This window comes from Salmo trutta, chromosome 7, assembly GCF_901001165.1.
Source record: "Salmo trutta chromosome 7, fSalTru1.1, whole genome shotgun sequence".
In the NCBI taxonomy this organism is placed as follows: domain Eukaryota; kingdom Metazoa; phylum Chordata; class Actinopteri; order Salmoniformes; family Salmonidae; genus Salmo; species Salmo trutta.
Genome location: NC_042963.1, coordinates 46479958 through 46507719, shown reverse-complemented (window position 1 = coordinate 46507719; position 27762 = coordinate 46479958). Strand labels below are relative to the sequence as shown.

At 42.3% G+C, this 27762-nt stretch overlaps 2 protein-coding genes across 2 annotated transcripts; both read left to right on the top strand.

Annotated features, from left to right (window-relative positions):
- Positions 1–629: 629 nt before the first annotated feature.
- Positions 630–12291, top strand: LOC115197530 (TBC1 domain family member 15). The gene is made up of 17 exons (XM_029759159.1): positions 630–744; positions 2184–2282; positions 2360–2434; positions 2828–2987; positions 3679–3886; positions 7139–7241; positions 7446–7652; positions 7961–8089; positions 8387–8490; positions 8737–8831; positions 9240–9356; positions 9583–9683; positions 9881–9980; positions 10269–10366; positions 10567–10683; positions 10817–10903; positions 11023–12291. Exons 1-17 carry the CDS (start codon positions 721–723, stop codon positions 11224–11226), a joined length of 2028 nt encoding a protein of 675 aa, XP_029615019.1. The 5' UTR covers positions 630–720; the 3' UTR covers positions 11227–12291.
- A 5438-nt stretch (positions 12292–17729) lies between these two features.
- tph2 (tryptophan hydroxylase 2 (tryptophan 5-monooxygenase)) lies at positions 17730–26975 on the top strand. Its single transcript, XM_029759156.1, has 12 exons — positions 17730–17859; positions 17991–18186; positions 19067–19210; positions 19294–19477; positions 22028–22128; positions 22874–22941; positions 23176–23372; positions 23692–23827; positions 24098–24224; positions 24366–24461; positions 24531–24664; positions 26676–26975. Exons 2-12 carry the CDS (start codon positions 17998–18000, stop codon positions 26848–26850), a joined length of 1551 nt encoding a protein of 516 aa, XP_029615016.1. The 5' UTR covers positions 17730–17859; positions 17991–17997; the 3' UTR covers positions 26851–26975.
- The last annotated feature ends 787 nt before the right edge of the window (positions 26976–27762 follow it).

The window sequence follows — 27762 nt, the reverse complement described above, 5'->3', positions numbered from 1 at the left end:
TCAGCTTCTTATTATGCCACACCTGTCAGGTAGCTGGATAATCTTGGCAAAGGAGAAATGCTCACTAACAGGGATGTAAATACATTTGTGGACAAAATTTGAGAGAAATAAGCCTTTTGTGCAATAGAACATTTCTTGGATCTTTTATGTTTCAGCTCATGAAAGATGGGACCAACACTTTACATGCTGCATTTATATTTTTGTTCAGTATATGTTAGCAACATGGTCCTGTTCCTTGACATATCCAACACTTTACAGGATTTGACCATTTTATGGCCAATGGTTGTGACTGTCACCAAGTTTAAGGCAGTGGCGGCTGGTGGGAGGAGCTATATGAAGACTGGCTCATTGTAATGGCTGGAATACATGGAACAGAGTCAAACAAATGGTTTCCATATGTTTCATATGTTCAATGTTTTCCCATTCCAGCCATTACAATGAGCTCAACCTCCTATAGCTCCTCCCACCAGCCCCCCTTGGTTTAGGGTAAACCAGAGCTTTATATTCCCTCATATTGCCTCTCCATCTAATCAAGAAAATCCAGAACAAAACGGGCACTTTTTAGATGGTCCCTTATTTGGGAATTCCGTCTGCGTGGTAACACCCAAGCCAACTGCGCCTGCGCTGCTACGGAAATGCGGAAGATGACTTGTCACTGTTGTTGTGGAAGCTGTCAGGCACGTGAGCTGTGCTACGTCCTCGTAAGTGATAATAGGCGATATGTCGGCTGATACTCCTCCCAAGGTACTGAAAATGCACAACTTGTGGAATATCTTTGCGTCAGTTTTTTCGTATTTAGATCTATCAATAAATGTGAATATAACTGGATGGAGTAGAGTCCGTTGATACAGACGCTTGATCTTCCCCACTGTTGGTGGTTTCCATCAGCTGTTTTTCTTTCTTTCTTGCTAGCTAGCTAACGTAACGTTAGCTGGCTTACCGCCCATAATGCCACGAAAACATATCAATATATCTCGGTAGTTGAATATATGACCTCGCCTGTGTTGTACTATCAGTTTCCGGTTTCAAGCTGCAAAAAACATCAATTAATCGGCCGAGTGTTTGCTCAATTAGCATCTTACTAACGTTACCTAGCTAGCTCATTGCTGGTCTATAACACTAACTAGTTACAGTAGCTTGTTAGCTAAACTGGCTGGCTATTTAGTTAAGTTATGGATTCCCTAGCTAGCCATCTAGCTACCCTCCCACTAAAATGACTGGTTTTCGAAATTGCTCTTAGTAGTACATTTTATACCGCACTGTTCTTTCTGAGATCGCTACCTCTCTGTCACATGAGAGCCTAACTGACCAATGAACGGAAACGTCAATAATGATGTTTCAGTGGACATCCGTATCCAACTGTCTCGTTGTAGTTGGCAAGTGCACTTGGATGTAACGTGTTACTATACTGCTAGACAGTGGTGGAAAAATGACCCAATTGTCATACTTGAGTAAAAGTAAAGAAACTACTTGAGTAAAATTATTTGGATATAAATATACTTAAGTATCAAAAGTAAAAGTATAAATCATTTAAAATTCCTTATTAAGCAAACCAGGCAGCAGCATTTTCTTGTTTTTTATATTTACAGATGGCCAGGGTCACACTCAACACTGACATTATTTAATCAATAAGGCACGAGGGGGTGTGGTATATGGCCAATATACCACGGCTAAGGGCTGTTCTTATGCACAACGCCGCGGAGTGCTCGGACACAACCCTTAGTCATGGTATATTGGCCATATACCAGACCCCCTCGTGCCTTATCGCTTAAATAATGGCTGAGTGTCAGATCAGAGGCAGTAGGGATGACCAGGGATGTTCTCTTGATAAATGTGTGAATTGAAACATTTTCCAGTCCTGCTAAGCATTCAAAATGTAACAAGTTCTTTTGGGTGTCAGGGAAAATGTATGGAGTAAAAAGTACATTATTTTCTTCAGGAATGTAGTGAAGTAAAAGTTGTCAAAAATATGAACAGTAAAGTACAGACACCCCAAAAAACGACTTAAGACGTATTTTTAATTGAGTACTTTACACCACTGCCAACTGTTGTTGGCCAATATTCTTAGTTATAGTGAGGAAGAATAACATGTAGAATGTCAATGGTAGGCTTTTAAGGCAATATAAGCTGTTTGGAAATAATGTCACCTATTCATATTCCTGCTGTATTGTCTTTTTCTTCAGGTGTTATTTGAACATGAAGGTGTTTTCATTCACGCAAATACTGAAGACAGTGAAGAGCAAGATCTGCTTGTTTCTGGGTTCCTACGGATTATTGATAAGGTATCAGTTGTTGATTGTATTTATAATATTTAATTGCTGGTTGCATGATTGCTTATTGTGTTTTTAATGATTACCAGGATGGTGAAATCATGGTGGAATACAAACCCTTGGAGGACACTGTTGATCCATCCAACATGCTCTGTGCTGGCAAGGTTTGACATTTTTCTTTTTTTAAATGTTTTACTCACTGAAATGCTACCCAGTTGTTCAGCAGCAGTGTACATTTACCACCATGTAAATTGGATGGAAAACCGGTAATGCGTTTCAGATCACAAGTATTAAGGGTATTATCTGATGCGTCTTTATAGAAGATTTGTGTGTATTTGTCAAAGTTTTCAACAATGGCTGAAAGGGATAGGCTTCACAAACAGCTGCCTTTCAATAACTATTCCATTAACATTCTTTACGATTCAGCAAATTCCAGAACTCCAACAGTTAGCAGCACCTTTCACACATCTGTTTTAAGATTCTAGAATTTGAATGATAATGATATGTAAAGGCTTGAATCATGTTATTAACGAGGCAAATCCATTCCATTCCCCCAGGATTCCAGCTCAGTGATGGAGTGGGCCTATTGTCCTGGGGAAGAGAGGTCATCACCTCAGCAGGCCGTGGTGCTGGAGCAGCAGCAGAGCTACGAGACCGAGTGGGACATGATCAACGCAGTCTCCTTTCCCAAGAGGAAACCCTGCTCCAACGGAGAGGGTGGGTGGACAATTGGGTGCATTCGTTGTAGCTCGCCCGGTACCACGGATGGAATGCAATACATCCTACATGTAACGTGAGCTTTGTTGCTGAGGCTTCGTTCAGACTTATTCACTCAACACATGAGTTCATTTACAGCAGAAGTTGACTAAGTAGTGTGAAGTGGGATTGATATGATATTAAAGTAATTTGGGGTTTGCTTATATTTGTCCTATAATAGTGAGTCACTCAGTAAACCACTACTCGAGTAAAAGTCCAAAAGCATTTGGTTTTAAATATACCTAAGTATCAAAAGTAAAAGTATAAATCATTTCAAATTCCTTATATTAAGCAAATCCGGCAGCACTGTTATTATTTTAAAAAATGTTTTATAACAGATGGCCAGGGTCATACCCCAACACTCATACATTATTTACAATTATAAACTGTGGTTCGAGCCCTGAATACTGATTGGCTGAAAGCCGTGATATTTCAGGATGTCATTGAAATGCATTTTTTGTATATCCCTCTGATATATATATATATATATATATATATATGAAAGAATGATAAGCTCTTGCCAAGGTTTTGGCTTTCCTTTGTCAATCTCCACTTTTGGTTTATTAAGGACTGAACCTAGTTTGAATTGCATGTTGACTTAACAGTTAAGGTTAGAATGAAACTGTGGATTCATTCTTTTGCTTTCTTCCAGGTGCATTGAACCACACGCATGAGAAAAGCAAGTGGTCCTTCACCTTCAGTGTGTGGGACTTGAGGTCTATCACAGTGAAGGAGGAGGGCTGGTCCCGCCTGGTGTTCGGAATGAAGGAGCCACCCACCTCACTGCCATCCCTCCACTTCCACCAGGGGGGTAGTGAAGGCTTCCTTGACTGCCTGAGGAGATACATCATAATCACAGAGTGAGTCTCTCAGTGTCTGGTCTGCTAAACTAGTCTGCATGGTCCAACTGGCTCTGAAATGGAAAATAGTGGTTTGACGATTAATCAATCAAATTGATTTATCAGCAGTTGTCACAAAGTGCTATATAGTAGACACCAAAGAGCCAGCAGGAGCAGATGTGGTCAGTGAAAAGTTGTTAGAAAGAAGAGACCTAGAGAGGAAAAAGGATCAGACGTTAATGTATTCTGATTCCATCCTTTACCGTGGTTATTGCAGGAGTACAATTTTGTTTCTAAGTGGAATCGTGGATGCTAAATGATCTCTGACAATGTTATGTAGGCCAGGTAATGTTACCGTAGTGGATGCAGTGTAGTGAATCACCAGAAGAGGGAGCTTCTGAGCCCATTTGAATCACAGGTTGATTATGTTCTTTATTACTACTCCAAAGGACAGTGAATGAGTGACAGTGTGGACAATGACTCAGTATAAAGACACTGTATGAGTGTGTATGTTTACAGACAGTCTAAGAAAACAGTAGTTATACAGTAGCATCAATCCTATTTGTGAGACTTTCTTAGACTGGATTACAAAAAGAAAACCAGCCCCGTCGCGGACGTTGACGTCTTGCTGCCAGACAAATGAAACAACTTCTTTGCACGCTTTGAGGACAATCCAGTGCCACCGACGCGGCCCGCTACCAAAGACTGTGGGCTCTCCTCTGTGGCCAACATGAGTAACACATTTAAATGTGTTAACCCTTGCAAGACTGCCAGCCCAGACGGCATCCCTAGCCGCGTCCTCAGAGCATGAGCATACCAGCTGGCTGGTGTGTTTACGGACATATTCAACCAATCCCTATCCCAGTCTGTGGTCCCCACATGCTTCAAGATGGCCACCATTGTTCCTGTTCCCAAGAAAGCTAAGGTAACTGAACTAAATGACAATCGCCCCGTAGCACTCACTTCTGTCATCATGAAGTGCTTTGAGAGACTAGTCGAGGATCATATCACCTCTACCTTACCTGTCACCCTAGACCCACTTCAGTTTGCTTACCGCCCCAATAGGTCCACAGACAATGCATTCGCCATCACACTACACACTGCCCTATCCCATCTGGACAAGAGGAATACCTATGTAAGAATGCTGTTCATTGACTATAGCTCAGCATTCAACACCATAGTACCCTCCAAACTCATCATTAAGCTTGAGACCCTGGGTCTTGACCCTGCCCTGTGCAACTGGGTCCTGGACTTCCTGATGGGCCACCCCCTCAGGTGGTGAGGGTAGGAAACAACCTCTCCACTCCGCAGATCCTCAACACTGGTGTCCCACAAGGGTGCATTCTCAGCCCTCTCCTGTACTCCCTGTTCACCCATGACTGCGTGGCCATGCACGCCTCCAACTCAATCATCAAGTTTGCAGACGACCCTGCAGTGGTAGGCTTGATTACCAACAACGAAGAGACGGCCTACAGGGAGGAGGTGAGGGCCCTTGGAGTGTGGTGTCAGGAAAATAACCTCTCACTCAACGTTGACAAAACAAAAGACGTGATTGTGGACTTCAGGAAACAGAAAAGGGAGCACCCCCCTATCCACATTGACGGGACAGTAGTGGAGAAGGTGGACTCAGTGTTCATATCACGACAAACTGAAATGGTCCACGCACACAGACAGTATGGTGAAGAAGGCACAACAGCGCCTCTTCAACCTCAGGAGGCCGAAAAAATGTGTCTTGTCACCGAAAAAAACCCTCACTAACTTTTACAGGTGCACAATTGAGAGCATCCTGTTGGGCTGTATCACCGCCTGGTACGGCAACTGCACCGCCAACAACCACAAGGCTCTCCAGAGGGTGGTGCGGTCTGCTCAACGCATCACCGGGGGCAAACTACCTGCCCTCCAGGACACCTACAACACCCGATATCACAGGAAGGCCAAAAAGACCATCAAGGGCAATAACCACCTGAGCCACTGCCTGTTCACCCCGCTTCTATCCAGAAGGCGAGGTCAGTACAGGTGCATCAATGCTGGGACAGAGAGATTGAAAAACAGCTTCTATCTTAAGGCCATCAGATTGTTAAACAGCCATCACTAACACAGAGAGGCTGCTGCCTACCTACAGACTTGACATCATTGGCCACTTTAATAAAATGATCACTAGTCACTTTAATAATGACACTTTAATAATGTTTACATATCTCGCATTACTCATCTCATATGTATACTGTATCCTTCACTATCTATTCTTTACTATCTATTGCATCTTAGCCACTCTGTCACTGCTCATCCATATATTTTATACTTATATATTCTCATCCCATTCCTTTACTAGATCGTGTGTATTAGGTTTTGTTGTGGAATTGTTAGATATTACCTGTTCGATACTGCTTCATGGTCGAATCTAGAAGCATTTCAATTCACATGGTTAGCAGATGTTGTGAGTGTATGTGACCAATACAATGTGAATTGATTTTGAGGGATAAATGCCAAAATTACCTCTTGTAGCAATGCCCACCATTACACCAGGGGTTAATTGGTAGGTACAATTGCTTAAGCTACCTGTGTTTTTCCTCTTTTTGCTCTGACAATGTTTTTTTTTTTTTTTATCAGTTGAAACACTGTTGGACTTTTCATGGTGTTTCTTATCTATATGCTAATTCTAGTGATTTGCATAAGGTGTATAGCAAACACTTGGTTTCCCTCTCCTGGTCCCCTCTTCTGTCTGACTGACTGATGTTGGGGTTAGCGGGCAGTTTCTTCTCATGAAACAGTCTGGTTTTCTGTTTGAGGCAAATATCACAACAGATAATTCCCCCTATATAGAGGCACTGTGCTCCTCTATCGCAGTCAGAGCAGATAGCTGTTATTAAAGTTCTTATCGTGGCTTTTCATAATGAAATTGTTTGGATTAAGTGCCGGCCGGCCATTTTCAGCCAGGCGTCTGGTTAGAACTGAAAACAGGAGATGAATGACATCACATCCTGTACCATGCCTTGTCTCACATTGTATATCTTATTTTTGTATGATTAATCCTTTTATTAATTGATGTGAATTTGAATAATATTGAGGCTTTCATGGGCTTTGCATGACAAAGAAATCCCTCATCAATCAGTCACGTTTTTGAGGTATAGGGTATATGTTCTGTCCCTCTCCTCATATAGAATGGCTTTATCTGAAATAGAGCTCACTTGATAGGGATGGATCTCTACTTATAGGCTGATGACGACAAACACATATTTTTTTTTAATTCTCTATTTCCTCATATGTTTTCAGGGCTCCAGATGATGAAACCTGCCTGCTGGTCAGCACTCCCAACCGAGCTCTCTCTCAGTCCTTCGAGAACCTTCTGGACGACAACAACTACGGCCTTGTTACTGTAAGGGGCTACTATGTGTCGTGCATGTACCTGTTATACGAATGGCGCTTACCTGTATGGAAAAAAACTTACTGTAGCAAAACGGTTTGCACAGAATTTAGTTTTTGTTATTAGATAAATTCAGGTAGTACATCTCTGTTTCAGTGAGTTTTTTTTTTATCTCAGTTTGGTTGCCTAATTATTTTGACCCTGTTTCCCCAACAGAAGCTGAAGAAGGATCCCTATGTGACGACGTTGGGCGGCTTCTCCAAGGTCACCAACTACATATTTGATGCATTCCGCGGCCCTGAGCTGGAGCAGCGGCAGCCCCATGAGGAGGTAGCTGACCTGGACATCCTGGGACTGGGAGAGGTCATCCCTGGCCTGGAGATCAACCAGCAGGAGGAACCTGGCTTTGAGGTTATCACCAGGGTGAGTAGTACATAAAAACTACGGGAGCATTCTATGTCTATATTATCTTTATTTCATGACTTTACTTGTGTCTTGCACCTGGACGTTGCTGTATGTACGTACACTACATCTGATGTGAGTAGGGGATCCCCTGGTCTGACTATGGCTTTATCTTCCGAGGCAAGCCAGCAGCTGGATGCAGGGTGTAATGATAATGGCTGCTGGCACAATAGGTGTCTGGTCTTCAGCTGGGGTTTGTCTTTTAACGTGGTTACAGTGCAGAAGAGTGCATGGTCTTATTGGTTGGCGTTCTGTTCTGTCTATCTCAGATGGACCTGGGCGCCAGGCCAGAGGTAACACGGAGGGAGCCACTGTCTGCAGAGGACTGGGCTAAGCACCAGGACCAGGAAGGAAGGGTGAAAAATGTCCCTCAACTCAAGAAAATCATATTCAAAGGCGTACGTTGAGTTTTGAGTGGATTTGTAAAATTACCAGAATGATGAAGCACCTTCTCTAGTAAATCTCCAGCCAAACTCTCTGGGACAGTTTCCCAGACACAGAATAAGCCTAGTACGGGTCTAAAAGGCACTTTAAATAGAGAATCTCTGTTGAACCTGCTGTTTAGCCCAGGGCTAGGCTTAATGTGTGTCTGCCAAACTGACCTTCTATATACATTAGTGTGGTAACTAACTATCCATAAAAATTCTGGGTATGTCTGTAAAGTGATTCCTGTCAATGTTGTGCTGATCCTGCAGGGCTTGTGCCATGCGGTGAGGAAAGAGGCCTGGAAGTTTCTGCTGGGGTATTACACCTGGGACAGCACCTATGACGAGAGGAAAGGCCAACAGAGGAGGAAAACGTATGTGTGCTTTACCAAGACAGACATATATGAAACGGACATGTTTTTCTTATAAGACAGGAGTAGCCAAATGCAGATTTTGAGCGGTTTCATTACCATCAAAGTGGCTGTTCTTACCATTAAGGTCTTTGTTGACATTTTCCTTTGTTAACCAGCAGAGCCATATGTGATTGTGAAATATCAGCAAAGTAAAATATAATTCTGAAGATATTCTCTTCACTCTCTTGCTTCCCCCTGGTGAATAAGGGATGAGTACTTCAGGATGAAGCTCCAGTGGAAGTCGGTGAGTGAGGAGCAGGAAAGGAGAAACTCCAGGTTAAGAGACTGCAGGAGCCTGATAGGTAATATGTCTACCCTGCTGCCTACCCTGCTGTCTTAGGAGAGTTGTTGATGATTCATTTCAAATCAAATGTTATTGGTCACATATACGTGTTTAGCAGATGTTATTGCGGGTGTAATGCTTGTGCTTCTAGTTCCGACAATGCAGTAATATCTACAAGTAGTATCTAACAATTTCACAATATATACCCAATGCACACAAATCTAAGTCATTTTAAGCCTATTGGCTTTTGTCTGTTTCATCACTTGCGTTGTTTTTACTGTTAAATGTGTTGTGATTTTAAATGCACTTTTAGATACATTTTGTTCAGGGATGCATCTGTAATGACTGCCTTAGCATGGTGTACCTTTCCTGAACTAGGCGTAGTATGGTTCTTTATTTATCATCTGTGAATGTGTTGTCTTCTCAGAGAAGGACGTGAACAGAACAGACAGAACCAACAGGTTCTATGAAGGCATAGACAACCCAGGCCTGGTGTTACTACATGACGTCTTGATGACGTACTGCATGTATGATTTTGATCTGGGTAAGTTATAGCATTATTGCCAAGATGTGCAGCAGAGATCATCATTTATATGTGAATGAAAAGGTCATCTGATTGGCATAGATGCAATCGATGTCCCTTATTAAGAAATGATTGTAATTTACCTGTGGTAACAGCAATCATGAGCTGATAACTGCATATCAGTGCTATTTTTGTTACGTTCACCTTAATTAACGTTGTGGGAATTTTTCCTTGTACTTGTCTCCAGGTTATGTTCAGGGTATGAGTGACCTCCTCTCCCCGATCCTCTATGTGATGGACAACGAGGTGGATGCCTTCTGGTGTTTTGTCTCCTTCATGGATCAAATGGTGAGTAATCAGATTAGCTTTGTTTTGTCTGCTGCTGTTAGTTTAGTTTCGTCAATGTTAACTTTGATATGCCTGAGTGTGACCCTTGTATGACTCAACCATAACGTGTGTGTGTGTGTGTGTGTGTGTGTGTGTGTGTGTGTGTGTGTGTGTGTGTGTGTGTGTGTGTGTGTGTGTGTGTGTGTGCGCGCGCGCAGCACCAGAACTTCGAAGAGCCGATGCAGGGCATGAAGACTCAGCTGATCCAGCTCAGTACTCTGTTGAGGCTGCTGGACCTGGCCTTCTGGAACTACCTCGGTACGTAACACACCTCAAACATTCACCTGTTTAGGACCGACTTACAAAAATATAAAAGACGTATATAATACATTTTTATTTTGCATGAAGCCATAAAGATTGAGGCAAATCCTGAAAAGAAAACAAAGCAAATATGCAGATTATCAACCAATACCAATAGTATTTTATAGTTTAAATTTAGTTAAAGTTAAAAACAACAACCTATCTTTAAAAAGGAAGTAGCGACTGACTACCATCCTTGGTCCCATCTGATTTCTTCTCATCATTGTTTTGTTTTGGTTCCTCCAGAGTCACAGGATTCAGGTTACTTGTATTTCTGTTTCCGGTGGTTACTGATCCGCTTCAAGAGGGAGCTCAGTTATCCAGATGTCCTTCGTCTGTGGGAGGTGAGTGCTGTTCATCCATCGACCTATCAGCGTAAGTGTCTCCCTTGTAATTTAGGGGGAAGTCAATCTGTCAGTCTCGCGCTTATGAGATTTATTTAATGATTCAAGTTGATGCTTTTATTACTTTTCCTTTTGACTTCATGGTTTATCTTTATGCATTCTGATGGATCTTGTTAATAAGACTTCCTGGTTCTGCTCAGGTCATATGGACTGGCCTGCCCTGCCAAAACTTCCATCTGCTGGTGTGCTGTGCCATCCTAGACTCAGAGAAAAGGAAAATCATGGAGGAAAACTACGGCTTCAATGAAATCCTCAAGGTAACAGCTGTTATTTGGAAGTTTCAACTGGTTTGTCAGTTTTTTTTAATCAGACATATTTTCAAGGTGGGTTGTTTGGAGTGTTTTCTAAGTTATTTAGTTTTAAATGTCATTGTTTTGTATGTTATCACAGCACATCAATGACCTATCAATGAAGCTGGACATTGAAGAAATCCTTCAGAAATCAGAGGCTATTTGTATGCAGATCAGAAGTTGTAAGGTACAGTATGTTCAAGGATTGCTATTTATTTATACTTTCAATTAAGTCATCAAACTGCAGATTCATAATTACATATTGCTTGTATGTAATCTACATTTTCTTATTTCATTTCCTTTCAGGATTTGCCTCATTCAATAAGTGAGATCCTGGGATTCAACACAGAAAGCGAATTTCCCAGATTAGAAGGGAGGGAGTTTGGGACTCTTGATTCTCCTCAGTCCCCCATACCCACACAGAGACAGGAGGTCTTCTCCAATGGTCACAACAGACATTACAGAGAACCCCCTACTCACAACGGCTGCAAAGTTTCCTTCATATCATAGTGAACATTATCATTCACACAGACTTTGCAATGTCCACATACCAGAAAGAGTATTTTGGATTCAGTTATTGAATAAGTTGGTAACTGAAACCAGTTTATCAAGTACCTATAAGAAGAAATTTGACGAGAAAAGAATGTAAAAATGATATAAAATTTTCAAATTGTATTGTTTTTGTAATTTCTTGTACCATATTGTCTTTCATTGAAATGGTCAGTCATTCCTTCAATCCTTGCTAAGGATATTTTGTAAAGACGGAAAGGTGAGTTTGCATTGTAAAGTAGTAATGTGCTGTTTTTTATTTAAACTATAACCTTTTCCTGAGTCATGCACACAAGTATTAAAATCTAGTCCTGGGATTTCAATGTTTATTGATTCAAATTTGAAAAGTTAAGGATAGGCCTACAGAGTTAAGGTTTGTCCGAATATTAATTTGGTAGTAAATGACAAAAGGCTGTACAATATGTGTTTTCTTGACGCTCTCATAATAAGACACTTTTGAAGATTAAAATATTTAGAACAAAACAACAACCAACATGTCCTTGTTACTCAGCTTTCCCAGTGAATTAAAATAAAAATATAGGTTTTGATTGTGTACTCAAACTCCAGTACTAATGCATTTATTTAGGTCCATAAGATTTGACCGTTTCCTAGTGATGAAAGATTTCTTTTAACTCTCATTTCATATGTATCTGGTACCGTATTGATAGCCTCTTGAATAGAAGGATCAGGTCCCACCTCGGAGACGTGGCCCAAAAATACTATTTGAGCAAGGTTGGGTCCGGTCCACCCACATCACTTGTACGTAACGTTTTCCTGTAAGACTTCCTTTGACCATATTTGGCAAAAACTTAACCTGATTTTTGGGCTCTAAAATATCAATGATATTACAATTTTGTTGACTGTTTATACCATCATTTCTTAATACTATGTTTTGCTTGTTTTCCATCATGTTGAATAGTGGACTGTCTGTATCTGGCCCAGGAAGAAAACAGTAGTGAGTTCTTTAGAACCTATTGAGTTGTGGACTATTACTTAAGGCAATAAAAGCAATCCTTTTAAGATTTATTTCAATCTATCCTGTTGAATATGTGACTGATCCTGTTGCTTATTTTGTCATTTCCCAACTTTCTTAGCCAAATTATTAAGAATAGGATCTATTTCTACTGTTTTGAAATACTCTTTTTAGTGATTTGGCTACACATTTGTCATCTTATCGTTCGATAATGCACTTGACCTCGGATTAAGAATACGTCTCTATCTTCCCTTGAAAATGAATAGTTCAGTTAAAATGAATGTACAGTAAATTATGTACACACTAAATTATTAAGAATAGGATATATTTCTACTGTTTTGAAATACTCTTTTTAGTGTGTGCACTGACAACAGATCTGTATTTACAAGAACTGTTTCCTGTCACTTTTGTGTTCTTGTTGTGTTGCAAGAAAACCTTAACCTGTTGGATTTTTTTGTTGCAGTTTTCCGTAATGTCAGCAATCTGCATTAGCCTTTGTCTCCAATATTTATATGGTATACGCCCTTTTTTATTCAAATGACTTCTTCCAGTCATTCAGGAAGTTGTGCAGAAATGTCACACTGTGAGTCATTTCACTGCTGCTTGAAGTATCAGTCTAACCCACGTCTTCCCCCATAATTCCACTTAAAATGCAGGCCATGCACAGCTTCCAAGTGGCATTTCGCCCTTTCAAGTCTGATAGACGTCAGGACGTGACGTTCTTCAGCCTTGATGACAGTTCACAGCGATGCCTGTGTCTTTGATGGAAGACATTTGGAGATGTCTCAGACATAGAATGAGGGTCTCAGACTGGGAGGGAATGGGACGAGTGAGGTGGAGGTAGCCTGCCTATCACAACGATCTGCTCATAATGGGCAGGCAGTTAGAACAAAGCAGCAGCACCCCGGCCTCGGCTCCTGTCTCCCAACGCTCTTTCATTTCCTGTCCCACAGGAAATTGCCTCAGTCAGCCGATAGCTTATTGCCCACAACTATGATTTATTTATCTGTCATCTCCCTGGGTTTTCATTAAAGAAGAGTCTCAGGCTGCTTTGTGTTGACTGACAGGTGCTTACTCACCTATCTGTAAACATTGGGGTTGATAGTGACTGAACGGGCAGAAAAAGTCGGATTATTCAGAATGGACAGCACAATTTGTTGGGAAGCCAAACACACCCAGTCTCATCAGTTTCGGTGTGAATATACACAATATTAGTTAATCCAATTGTCACCATAGCTCATGTAAATTGTATATGCAGATGAGAATTTTGTCCATTACATTCACCGTCCATGATTGTCTCCATAATGTCATTTCCAGAGGTATGATGGAAGACCACACCTTATTGGATGGGGACAACAGATGTTAAACAGTATCTGAAGTACTCCATTCCCTTTTTCCTTTGATCAAATGCCAATCATGGTTTTGTAGATCAGGTTTAAAGTACAGTAGGCCAATACCAGAAGAGGCTGGAGGTAGGAGCTATAGAAGGACAGGCTCATTGTAATGGTTAGAATGGCAGACATGAAATGGCATCAAGACCACAATGGAAGTATGTCCCAGACTTACTGCTGGTGTCCTTTACAAAGAAGGAGAGCTGTTCTGCGAGTGGTCTAATAAAAAAGTCACCAAAAGTAGATAGAGGGGCCGTTACTGCATCAATGCCCACTACAATAGGGGCCGTTACTGCATCAATGCCCACTACAATAGGGGCCGTTACTGCATCAATGCCTGTACAATAGGGGCCGTTACTGCATCAATGCCCGCTACAATAGGGGCCGTTACTGCATCAATGCCCGCTACAATAGGGGCCGTTACTGCATCAATGCCCGCTACAATAGGGTCCGTTACTGCATCAATGCCCGCTACAATAGGGTCCGTTACTGCATCAATGCCCGCTACAATAGGGGCCGTTACTGCATCAATGCCCGCTACAATAGGGGCCGTTACTGCATCAATGCCCGCTACAATAGGGGCCGTTACTGCATCAATGCCCGCTACAATAGGGGCCGTTACTGCATCAATGCCCGCTACAATAGGGGCCGTTACTGCATCAATGCCCGCTACAATAGGGGCTGTTACTGCATCAATGCCCGCTACAATAGGGGCCGTTACTGCATCAATGCCCGCTACAATAGGGGCCGTTACTGCATCAATGCCCGCTACAATAGGGCGCCCTGGAGGTTTTGTAACATTCTTGTGTAATTTTGGCAAAGTATAAAAAGTGGCAATTTTACGGTGTTGAATAGCCAAAAAGTGGTGTTCTTTTTTGGTTATCTGACCAGAACTTAAATACCCATCTAGGACAGTAAAGATCGTGTTCTGAAATTGGGCAGTGGGGTCACTTCTGTGTTTCTTGTAAAAGGTGTTGTCAACCAGTTGTCTATGACACTCATTTACATAAACTGTCCTATCCATGAGTACAACTGACCCACCCTTATCAGCAGGGCGGGTAAGGACTGACGTATCGGATGTTGTCAACCAGTTGTCTATGACACTCATTGTACAACTGACCCACCCTTATCAGCAGGGCGGGTAAAGACTGACGTATCGGATTGTAAATCAAGCAAAGCTTGTTTTTCATCCTTAGGTAAATTATGGAAAGATAAGTACTCCTGTTTGTTCTTAAGGAGATGAACAACATATTTTTCAACAAGTCTGCAATATGTCTCAATAGAGTGATTGCGATTGGCTGGAGGTACAAAATAACTTGTACTTCTAAAAGGAGTCGGAGTATGTGCATGTGAGCAACCTACATGTTCAGTAGAAATATCACGATTGGGGGAGCTAAAGTATTCCCTTAAACGGATGTTTCTAAAAAACTTTAACATGTCTACCTTAACATCAAAATCGTTGCACTGAGTTGTAGGCACAAAAGATAACCCTTTATTAAGCATTTAAGATATGGGCAGGGCTCAATATCTTGCTTGATAAATTAAAAACACTCAGTCCCGTATCCTCCATGATTTAACAATGGAAATACGTCCCAGACTTGGTGTGTTATCCTCCATGATTTAACAATGGAAATACGTCCCAGACTCGGTGTGTTATCCTCCATGATTTAACAATGGAAATACGTCCCAGACTCGTTGTGTTATCCTCCATGATTTAACAATGGAAATACGTCCCAGACTTGGTGTGTTATCCTCCATGATTTAACAATGGAAATACGTCCCAGACTTGGTGTGTTATCCTCCATGATTTAACAATGGAAATACGTCCCAGACTTGGTGTGTTATCCTCCATGATTTAACAATGGAAATACGTCCCAGACTTGGTGTGTTATCCTCCATGATTTAACAATGGAAATACGTCCCAGACTTGGTGTGTTATCCTCCATGATTTAACAATGGAAATACGTCCCAGACTTGGTGTGTTATCCTCCATGATTTAACAATGGAAATACGTCCCAGACTTGGTGTGTTTTCCTCCATGATGTTACTCATGTGCATGTATGGCTTTTTCAAGTTTGATGTGTGCTTGTTTTTTAAAAAGGTCAAATGAATCAACTAAAACAAAAACTAAAAACAAATGGAAACCACGTTTGACTGTTCCATTTATTCCATCCCTGCCATAACAATAAGCCCGTCCTCCTATAGCGCCTCCCACCAGCCTCCTCTGGCCAATACAATTATGATATACAATCTGATATGTCACTTAAATTGAGTATTCCTATGTATGGTTTGGCTCCTCTCTCTGGTGTGAATGAGTGTATATTGAGAGTCCCTCTATTCTGTTACCATGTTTGACTGGTGGATTTGCATTCAGACAGGTGGATTAATACAGTGAACGCCATAGGCTGCATTTATATATAATGCAGCCTATGGCGTTCACTGTAGGCTGCATTATGATATTTTTCAGAGCTGATCTTATTGGTCAGATTAATGGGTTCACCATAAAATGTACACTGCTCAAAAAAATAAAGGGAACACTTAAACAACACAATGTAACTCCAAGTCAATCACACTTCTGTGAAATCAAACTGTCCACTTAGGAAGCAACACTGATTGACAATAAATTTCACATGCTGTTGTGCAAATGGAATAGACAACAAGTGGAAATGATAGGCAATTAGCAAGACACCCCCAATAAAGGAGTGGTTCTGCAGGTGGTGACCACAGACCACTTCTCAGTTCCTATGCTTCCTGGCTGATGTTTTGGTCACTTTTGAATGCTGGCGGTGCTTTCACTCTAGTGGTAGCATGAGACGGAGTCTACAACCCACACAAGTGGCTCAGGTAGTGCAGCTCATCTAGGATGGCACATCAATGCGAGCTGTGGCAAGAAGGTTTGCTGTGTCTGTCAGCGTAGTGTCCAGAGCATGGAGGCGCTACCAGGAGACAGGCCAGTACATCAGGAGATGTGGAGGAGGCCGTAGGAGGGCAACAACCCAGCAGCAGGACCGCTACCTCCGCCTTTGTGCAAGGAGGAGCAGGAGAAGCACTGCCAGAGCCCTGCAAAATGACCTCCAGCAGGCCACAAATGTGCATGTGTCTGCTCAAACGGGCCGCACAGCCCTCTATGTGCTCGCCAGAGGTAGCCTGACTGCCATTAGGTACCGAGATGAGATCCTCAGACCCCTTGTGAGACCATATGCTGGTGCGGTTGGCCCTGGGTTCCTCCTAATGCAAGACAATGCTAGACCTCATGTGGCTGGAGTGTGTCAGCAGTTCCTGCAAGAGGAAGGCATTGATGCTATGGACTGGCCCGCCCGTTCCCCAGACCTGAATCCAATTGAGCACATCTGGGACATCATGTCTCGCTCCATCCACCAACGCCACGTTGCACCACAGACTGTCCAGGAGTTGGTGGATGCTATAGTACAGGTCTGGGAGGAGATCCCTCAGGAGACCATCCGCCACCTCATCAGGAGCATGCCCAGGCGTTGTAGGGAGGTCATACAGGCACGTGGAGGCCACACACACTACTGAGCCTCATTTTGACTTGTTTTAAGGACATTACATCAATGTTGGATCAGCCTGTAGTGTGGTTTTCCACTTTAATTTTGAGTGTGACTCCAAATCCAGACCTCCATGGGTTGATAAATTGGATTTCCATTGATTATTTTTGTGTGATTTTGTTGTCAGCACATTCAACTATGTAAAGAAAAAAGTATTTAATAAGATTATTTATTTCATTCAGATCTAGGATGTGTTGTTTAAGTGTTCCCTTTATTTTTTTGAGCAGTATATTTCCTAATGTATTCCCATGGAGTTTCCTGCCTCTCCAAATAAAGGGAAGAGATGGCTCTTCACACACACACACACACACACACACACACACACACACACACACACACACACACACACACACACACACACACACACACACACACACACACACACACACACACACACACACACACACGCACCCCTGCCTGGTCTATATGCATGTCAACAGCAGAGAGAGGGAGGGGATGCCTTACCCCCTTTGCCTCCATCACACTATTTAAAGGAGCTTCAGTGGTGCTGGCTGGCAGAAGACGAGCCTAGTGTAGCTCAGTGGAGGAGGAGGCAGTAGTAGCTATTGTAGAGAGTAGAGACAGGGTAGTACTGTAATAGTAATTATAGTAGACACTAAACAGGAACTCTGGATCCGGAACATCCTCTCCAGTGCATTGGAAGGTAACGCGTGACTCTCCATTATAAAGTTTAGTAGAAATAAAATATTGAAAACATACTGTGACGTTTGGGTCTACAAAGAGACCGTCATCAACCTTCAACTTCAATTTGATCAGAACATTCTCTCTATGCAGGCAGCCCATGGTGATGGCGTCGTGCCAGCTGAGGAAGCGGGGCGGCGGCCCGGAGAAGAGGGGTGGCCCAGAGCCGGTGCCAAGAATGCAGCCTGCCATGATGATGTTCTCCAGTAAGTACTGGTCCCGGCGGGGGCTCTCTCTGGACTCGGCCATGTTCGACCAGCAGAAACAACACCATACCGGGGGACAGATGGTAAGTGAAAGGCTGCATGGAATGAGATCTAGTGTCCTCTGCAATGGATGGGTTGGCTGGTTTGTTGGTTGGTTGGTTGGTTGACTGATTGGTTGACAGATTGGTTGACTGATTGGTTGACTCATTCATTTAAACTGTCTGCAATACATGGATGGCTTGAAGAATGGTTTGATTGATTGATTGGTTGGTTGAGGTTTGAGGCTCTCCTGATAACTGCATGAACTGCAAGTTCTATTTAGTGCACACCGTTTTATTTATTTTTCCACTGGACTGTATATTGCTCTGGACTTTCTTTTCTGAGTGAAGCACACTTAATCAGTTTTCTAGGCAACCATATCTTAGTGTCCATCACTCAACCAGGGGAAGGAAATCCTCTTTCTCATGACATGTTCTTATGGCTAGCTAGCTCATCTCTCTGGTCATGTCAAAGATAAGAAGGCGAGTTAGTAGAACGGATGGTTTAAGGCACTGAGTAAGTATTGATTGAAATACTCAGGCTGGTTTTAATGTGGCCTACACTTGGGAAAATGGTTTGGTAATCAACATTCTATCTTCATGCATCAATCACTTATCAGATCTTGTATGTGCTGTGTTGACTCGTTTATTGTGTATTAATAATTGTGTTAACAGGTGGACATGTGCTGGTGTAGCGACGATGGTTCAGTGACCTCCGCTCGCATGATGAGTAACCTTGCCTGAGACCTGAAGACTGTTTCTGTCTGAGCTAATGCCTAGCTAGGGTTTAGCTCAGTGGGTAATCCAGTCTTGCAGCGGGCAGACAACCCCTGTCTGAACCTGATCAGTCACATTGAACCTGATCAGCCACATCTGGTCATCTGTATCGACATGTCTGTGTCACTTTCTGTTCCCTGTCCGACAGTCGCGCCGGCCCTCCTTCTGTCCAATAGATGAGAACCCAACCGACAAAGAGATCAGAGAGAGCAGGGAGTCGGGGAAGACGGCTGTTGTTTTCTCTCTGAAGAACGAGGTGGGCTGCCTGGTCAAAGCCCTACGCCTTTTTCAGGTGAGTATCTACGGTCCTGCTCCACCCCATCTGCCCCAACGGCATTCTCTCCTCTCCTCATTGTCTATTCTCTGCTCTCCTAGGAGAAGCATGTGAACCTGGCTCACATTGAGTCACGGATGTCCAAGCGCATCGCTACAGAGGTGGAGATCTACGCTGACTGCAGCTGCAGCAAGAAGGAGTTTAACGAGCTGCTGGAGCACCTCAAAGACCACGTCAATATCATCTCCTTCAACACGCCCCAAAACCAGTGGTCTACAGAAGCAGGTATGACCCAGGAGTTTTGTGGTAGGCTTTCAGTTTGATAGTTTTTCAGGACATAAGCCACAGCTTATTTTGTTCTCAGTTCAACATTCACATCTGTATGGGCATATGTGGAATACTGAGTGACTTACAGCAAGAACATGAGGACATTTTGCTTTTGTTCATGGTTCAGAGTGAATGTACACATCTTATCCATATCATCTTATGTTCTGTTTGTTGTCTCATCTTGTAGGAGTATAAATGTATCTGAATGGAGATCTGTGAGTACTGAGTGACTTTTAACCAGACAAAATGTGCTTTTGTTGACCATTTCTTCTTTGTACAATTTAGTGCTAGTGAAAACTATTTTGACATTTTATTGAATGAGAGTTCATCAATGACTACTTGCTGTATGTGAAATTCTCAGTGTGGGTAGTGCTTCAGTTGAATGTGTGTAATGCTTTACCCTGTGTATATATGATGTGTGTGTAATGCTTTATCCTATGTATATATGCCTATGTATATATGATATGTGTGTGTGTGTGTGTGTGTAATGCTTTATCCTGTGTATACATGATGGGTGTGTGTGTAATGTTTTATCCTGTGTATACATGATGTGTGTGTAATACTTTATCCTGTGTATACATGGTGTGTGTGTAATGCTTTATCCTGTGTATACATGATGTGTGTGTGTGTAATGCTTTATCCTGTGTATACATGGTGTGTGTAATGCTTTATCCTGTGTATACATGATGGGTGTGTGTGTAATGCTTTATCCTGTGTATACATGGTGTGTGTAATGCTTTATCCTGTGTATACATGGTGTGTGTGTGTGTGTGTGTGTAATGCTTTATCCTGTGTATACATGATGTGTGTGTAATGCTTTATCCTGTGTATACATGGTGTGTGTGTAATGCTTTATCCTGTGTATACATGGTGTGTGTAATGCTTTATCCTGTGTATACATGATGGGTGTGTGTGTAATGCTTTATCCTGTGTATACATGATGGGTGTGTGTGTAATGCTTTATCCTGTGTATACATGATGGGTGTGTGTGTAATGCTTTATCCTGTGTATACATGGTGTGTGTAATGCTTTATCCTGTGTATACATGGTGTGTGTGTGTGTAATGCTTTATCCTGTGTATACATGGTGTGTGTGTGTAATGCTTTATCCTGTGTATACATGGTGTGCGTGTGTGTAATGCTTTATCCTGTGTATACATGGTGCGTGTGTGTAATGCTTTATCCTGTGTATACATGGTGTGTGTGTGTGTGTGTGTGTGTGTAATGCTTTATCCTGTGTATACATGATGTGTGTGTGTAATGCTTTATCCTGTGTATACATTGTGTGTGTGTGTGTGTGTTTGATGCTTTATCCTGTGTATACATGATGTGTGTAATGCTTTATCCTGTGTATACATGATGTGTGTGTAATGCTTTATCCTGTGTATACATTGTGTGTGTGTGTGTGTGTGTTTGATGCTTTATCCTGTGTATACATGATGTGTGTAATGCTTTATCCTGTGTATACATGATGTGTGTGTAATGCTTTATCCTGTGTACACTAACGTTCAAAAGTTTGGGGTCACTTGGAAATGTCCTTGTTTTGAAAGAAAAGCACATTTTTTGTCCATTAAAATAACATCAAATTGATCAGAAATACAGTGGAGACATTGTTAATGTTGTAAATGACAGACACCTCACAAGTCCTCAACTGGTAGCTTCATTAAATAGTGCCCTCAAAACACCATGAAACTGGTGTTTTGCGGGTACTATTTAATGAAGCTGTCAGTTGAAGACTTGTGAGGTGTCTGTTTCTCAAACTAGACACTCTAATGTACTTGTCCTCTTGCTCAGTTGTGCACCGGGGCCTCTCACTCCTCTTTCTATTCTGATTAGAGCCAGTTTGCGCTGTTCTGTGAAGGGAGTAGTACACAGCGTTGTACAAGATCCTCAGTTTCTTGCCAATTTCTCATATGGAATAGCCTTTATTTCTCAGAACAAGAATAGACTGATGAGTTTCAGAAGAAAGTTCTATGTTTCTGGCCATTTTGAGCCTGTAATCGAATCCACAAATGCTGATGCTCCAGATACTCAACTAGTCTAAAGAAGGCCAGTTTTATTGCTTCTTTAATCAGAACAACAGTTTTCAGCTGTGCTAACATTTGTGCTAACATTTGTGCTAACATTTGTGCTAACAGCTGTGCTAACAATTGCAAAAGGGTTTCATAATGATCAATTAGCCTTTTAAATGATACACTTGGATTAGCTAACACAATGTGCCTTTGGAACACAGGAGTGATGGATGCTGATAATGGGCCTCTGTACGCCTATGTAGATATTTCATTAAAAATCAGCCGTTTCCAGCTACAATAGTCATTTACAACATTAACAATGTCTACACTGTATTTCTGATCAATTTGATGTTATTTTAATGGACAAAAATGTGCTTTTCTTTCAAAAACAAGGACATTTCTAAGTGACCCCAAACTTTTGAATGGTAGTGTGTATATATGATGTGTGTGTGTGTAATGCTTAATTCTGTGTATATATGATGTGTTTGCATCCTTAGATGGGGAGGAAGTTCCTTGGTTCCCCCAGAAGATTGCAGAGCTCGACCAGTGTTCTCACAGAGTGCTGATGTACGGATCAGAGCTTGATGCAGATCACCCAGTAAGTTAGTGTATTTACTGCTGAATGAACAAAGGTAGTAAATAAAACTTAGATACATAGTGTTTTAATGTATACTGAGTACACAAAACATTAAGACCTGCTCTTTCCATGACATAGACTGACCAGGCAAATCCTGGTGAAAGCTATGATCCCTTATTGATGTCACTTGTTAAATCCACTTCAATCAGTGTAGATGAAGGGGAGGAAACCGGTTAAAGAAGGATTGTTAAGCCTTCAGAAATTAAGACATGGATTCGGTGTGTGTGCCTTTCAGAGGGTGAATGGGCAAGACAAAATATTTAAGTGGTGCCTTTGAACGGGGTATGGTAGTAGGTGTGTGTCAAGAACTGCAACACTGGACCATCAAGAATGGTCCACCACCCAAAGGACATCCAGCCAACTTGACACAACTGTGGGAAGCAGTGGAGTCAACATGGGCCCGCATCCCTGTAGAATGCTTTTGACAACTTGTAGAGTTCATGCCCTGACAAATTGAGGCTGTTCTGAAAGGGGGGGCAACTCAATATTAGGAAGGTGTTCCTAATGTTTGGTATACTCAGTGTACAACTAATGATCATAATTACATGATTATATATATATAAAAATACATTTATATTTGGGCTGATAATAGTCAAGGAATTCACAGGAACTACAGTATATCACCACTGTTGGCTGGTTGACATGACAGATAACTCTGTGTGATCCTGTTCTTTATCTAACTTCTGGTCCCCTGCTCTGACTCCAGGGCTTCAAAGATAACGTTTACCGCCAGAGGAGGAAGTACTTTGTGGAAATGGCCATGAATTACAAATAGTATGAGTAGTCTCTTCTCTTCTCTTTCTGTTGCTTTACTGTGGAAACACTCTGGTAACCTGTTATTTTCTTACACTAATACTGTTATACTAATTGCAGTGTTAGTACACTATTTAGTTGGTATTACAATGTAAATACAGATAACAAATAACAGCTCAGTGTGCATATGATATAATACAATAGTGTAATATAAGTGTGGTTATATCCTTATCTGCGTCCACCTCCATTCCCCAGTGGCCAGCCTATCCCCCACATCAAGTACACCCCAGAGGAGGTGAGGACCTGGGGCGTGGTGTACAGGGAGCTCACCAAGCTCTACCCCACACACGCCTGTAGAGAGTACCTGAAGAACCTCCCCCTGCTCACTAAGCATTGTGGGTATCGGGAGGACAACATCCCCCAACTGGAGGACGTGTCCCTGTTCTTGAAAGGTATAGGCTGATGAATACCTCTAACAGCCCTGATGACCGTAACAGCACATTGTTGTCACCATTATCAGTGTACAGTAGAACCATAACACATTCACTCATAACAGCAAGACGGAATCAGCCTCAGATAGCTTGGTAACACGTTCATCCTCACTGACACTGTCAGTCTCACCTGTGTAACCTCAGGCTGACCCTAAAAAACCACATCTGTCATTGAAACTTTGGTACAAAGAAGAAGACATTTCCTTCCTTCAAAGTTCCCTAAAGGCATTGGCCATAATTATCATATTTTGATCCTGTTGTTTGTGTGTGACTGTTTCAGAGACGTCTGGGTTCACGGTGAGGCCTGTGGCAGGATACCTGTCTCCTCGGGACTTCCTGGCCGGTCTGGCTTACCGGGTGTTTAACTGCACTCAATATGTCCGCCACAGCACTGACCCGCTCTACACACCCGAACCGTGAGTACATCATCACCAGAGGTATAACATGTTTCGAGTTTCACAGCACTTGGCATCACATTACTTGTTCAAACTGAAGCGCTCAAAATCAAAGTAAAATAAACGATTGTATGATTATTCGAGAGGGAGCGAGAGATGGATAACGATAACAGGAGAGAAAGAGAGAGGGGATAACGATAATGTGGAGTTTAGTCTGTAGCATAGTGTTAGTTTGCATTTCACTAGGCCATATCTAATGATCTCTGAATATGATCTGATATCTGGATACAGGGACACGTGTCATGAGCTGCTCGGTCATGTTCCACTCCTGGCCGACCCCAAGTTCGCCCAGTTCTCCCAGGAGATAGGCCTGGCATCTCTAGGGGCATCTGACGAGGACGTACAGAAACTAGCCACAGTGAGCACAACACCCTGATAATGCACCTAATGCAGGGTGATTTGTAAAAAATAATACAAAAATAAGCGTGATTTGGATTTTGTTACTTTGATTTTTTTTTTATAAAGGCTAACTGACTGTTTCATTCTATGCTGTTGACAGTGTTATTTCTTCACCATTGAGTTCGGCTTGTGCAAACAAGACGGCCAGCTGAGGGCCTATGGTGCAGGTTTGCTGTCATCTATTGGAGAGCTGAAGGTAAAGCGTGCACACACACACACACACACTGAGTGACACCTCAGTGACGGGCTGATTATTTCCTCACAGCATGCCCTGTCTGACAAAGCCTCAGTGAAGATGTTTGACCCTGGGACCACCTGCTACCAGGAGTGCCTCATCACAACCTTCCAGGAGGTCTACTTTGTCTCTGACAGCTTTGAAGAAGCCAAAGAGAAGATGAGGTAAAACTAAGGGCAACCCAATGGCTTAATGGATAACAGTTTATTTTTAAGGATTGGGGCAGTACCACTCCTCTCACAATTATTTGTTTGAAACCCATTCTGCAGCGATATATGTGTTCTGGAGGCAGCGACCACCCTAGGACATGAAGGTTGTGTGTTTGATTCCCACATGGGCCACATATACTGAATATGAGAGTCTAGAAATCAGGTCAAAGTTATTAAAATTGCTCCTAAAAACTGCATGCTCTGGTTTAGTAGGTTACATGTTGACGAGACAGGAGTCCACTGGTTTAGTAGGTTACATGCTGACGAGACAGGAGTCCACTGGTTTAGTAGGTTACATGTTGACGAGACAGGAGTCCACTGGTTTAGTAGGCTACATGTTGACGAGACAGGAGTCCACTGGTTTAGTAGGCTACATGTTGACGAGACAGGAGTCCACTGGTTTAGTAGGTTACATGTTGACGAGACAGGAGTCCACTGGTTTAGTAGGTTACATGTTGACGAGACAGGAGTCCACTGGTTTAGTAGGTTACATGTTGACGAGACAGGAGTCCACTGGTTTAGTAGGTTACATGTTAACGAGACAGGAGTCCACTGGTTTAGTAGGTTACATGTTGACGAGACAGGAGTCCACTGGTTTAGTAGGTTACATGCTGACGAGACAGGAGTCCACTGGTTTAGTAGGTTACATGTTGACGAGACAGGAGTCCACTGGTTTAGTAGGTTACATGCTGACGAGACAGGAGTCCACTGGTTTAGTAGGTTACATGCTGACGAGACAGGAGTCCACTGGTTTAGTAGGTTACATGTTGACGAGACAGGAGTCCACTGGTTTAGTAGGTTACATGCTGACGAGACAGGAGTCCACTGGTTTAGTAGGTTACATGTTGACGAGACAGGAGTCCACTTGTTTAGTAGGTTACATGCTGACGAGACAGGAGTCCACTGGTTTAGTAGGTTACATGTTGACGAGACAGGAGTCCACTGGTTTAGTAGGTTACATGCTGACGAGACAGGAGTCCACTGGTTTAGTAGGTTACATGTTGACGAGACAGGAGTCCACTGGTTTAGTAGGTTACATGTTGACGAGACAGGAGTCCACTGGTTTAGTAGGTTACATGTTGACGAGACAGGAGTCCACTGGTTTAGTAGGTTACATGTTGACGAGACAGGAGTCCACTGGTTTAGTAGGTTACATGTTGACGAGACAGGAGTCCACTCTGGTTTAGTAGGTTACATGTTGACGAGACAGGAGTCCACTGGTTTAGTAGGTTACATGTTGACGAGACAGGAGTCCACTGGTTTAGTAGGTTACATGTTGACGAGACAGGAGTCCACTGGTTTAGTAGGTTACATGTTGACGAGACAGGAGTCCACTGGTTTAGTAGGTTACATGCTGACGAGACAGGAGTCCACTGGTTTAGTAGGTTACATGTTGACGAGACAGGAGTCCACTGGTTTAGTAGGTTACATGTTGACGAGACAGGAGTCCACTGGTTTAGTAGGTTACATGTTGACGAGACAGGAGTCCACTGGTTTAGTAGGTTACATGCTGACGAGACAGGAGTCCACTGGTTTAGTAGGTTACATGCTGACGAGACAGGAGTCCACTGGTTTAATAGGTTACATGCTGACGAGACAGGAGTCCACTGGTTTAGTAGGTTACATGCTGACGAGACAGGAGTCCACTGGTTTAGTAGGTTACATGTTGACGAGACAGGAGTCCACTGGTTTAGTAGGTTACATGCTGACGAGACAGGAGTCCACTGGTTTAGTAGGTTACATGCTGACGAGACAGGAGTCCACTGGTTTAGTAGGTTACATGCTGACGAGACAGGAGTCCACTGGTTTAGTAGGTTACATGCTGACGAGACAGGAGTCCACTGGTTTAGTAGGTTACATGCTGACGAGACAGGAGTCCACTGGTTTAGTAGGTTACATGCTGACGAGACAGGAGTCCACTGGAGCAACTCTTCTTTGCAGTCAGGTATATTCCTTCTACCAACAGGGAGTTTGCCAAGACGATCAAGAGGCCGTTCTCAGTGTACTACAACCCCTACACCCAGAGCATAGACCTGCTGAAGGACACCAGGAGCATCGAGAATGTGGTGCAGGACCTTCGCAGTGACCTCACCACCGTGTGTGATGCCCTGGGCAAGATGAACACATACCTGGGAATATAGCAGTTGTGTATCTTGGGTATATACTTAACTTGGAAATATGTTGCTTATCTTGTTGAATATAACACCTTTGTGGAAATGAAACAGACATGACCTGTACAGTGCACAGATATCTCTTAAAATAAAAATAGATAAAATAGTAAATGTTACACTTAAAACATAAATAACATGTTTGAAGTGACATGAAAAAGAAATCAGATCTATTTTCCACTCAGAGTTTATTGTATAGAGCAGGGGTATTCAACTCTTACCCTACGAGGTCCGGAGCCTGCTGGTTTTCTGTTCTACCTGATAATTAATTACACCCGTCTAAATCAGTCCCTGATTAGAGGGGAACAAATAAAAAAAGTGCAGTGAACTGGCTTCGCGGTCCAGAGTTGAGTTTAAGAGGGATAGAGTATAATATATGGATATGTTATGCTTGAAATATATAGTATTTGAAATTGTTGGGGGAAATTCAAAGATATTTTTGACTTGCTCTGTACAGTGCATCAAATGTGAAGAATACAACAGGATATTCATGAGCTTTGCATTGTTATGCAGTCAAAATGTGTCGCAAATATGTCAAATGTAACACGGCTGCCATTTGCTTTGAAAATAAAGAAATGTCCCAAATGTAATTCAAATACAATACAAACATTAGGAAAAGAGAAACATTGTTCTAATATTTTTAATTTCAGGCTTCTCTGGCCTTAATGTTGTAAGTATATGTATACTTGTTATGCTTGGACTGGAATGGTTTATCCTCTCTGATGAGGTAACTGATTTAATGTTCCATTTGGAATCTGTGTGCTTTTGCTTTCATGTATCGTTCTACTATACTGTTTTCACTGCACATTGCAAATGTATAGTCTTCATTCACAGCTTTACAAAGAGGAAGACAATTATATTCAAAAGAATACAAATGAATGACTA

Excerpts from the sequence above, each read along its gene's own strand:
- LOC115197530 (XM_029759159.1), top strand. The coding sequence starts at position 721 with ATGTCGGCTGATACTCCTCCCAAG. Across the intron at positions 9,357-9,582 it reads CATGTATGATTTTGATCTGG|GTTATGTTCAGGGTATGAGT; the intron begins GTAAGTTATAGC and ends ACTTGTCTCCAG. Across the intron at positions 10,367-10,566 it reads ATGTCCTTCGTCTGTGGGAG|GTCATATGGACTGGCCTGCC; the intron begins GTGAGTGCTGTT and ends GGTTCTGCTCAG.
- tph2 (XM_029759156.1), top strand. The coding sequence starts at position 17,998 with ATGGTGATGGCGTCGTGCCAGCTGAGGAAGCGGGGCGGCGGCCCGGAG. Across the intron at positions 22,942-23,175 it reads ATGGCCATGAATTACAAATA|TGGCCAGCCTATCCCCCACA; the intron begins GTATGAGTAGTC and ends TCCATTCCCCAG. Across the intron at positions 24,225-24,365 it reads ACGTACAGAAACTAGCCACA|TGTTATTTCTTCACCATTGA; the intron begins GTGAGCACAACA and ends TGCTGTTGACAG.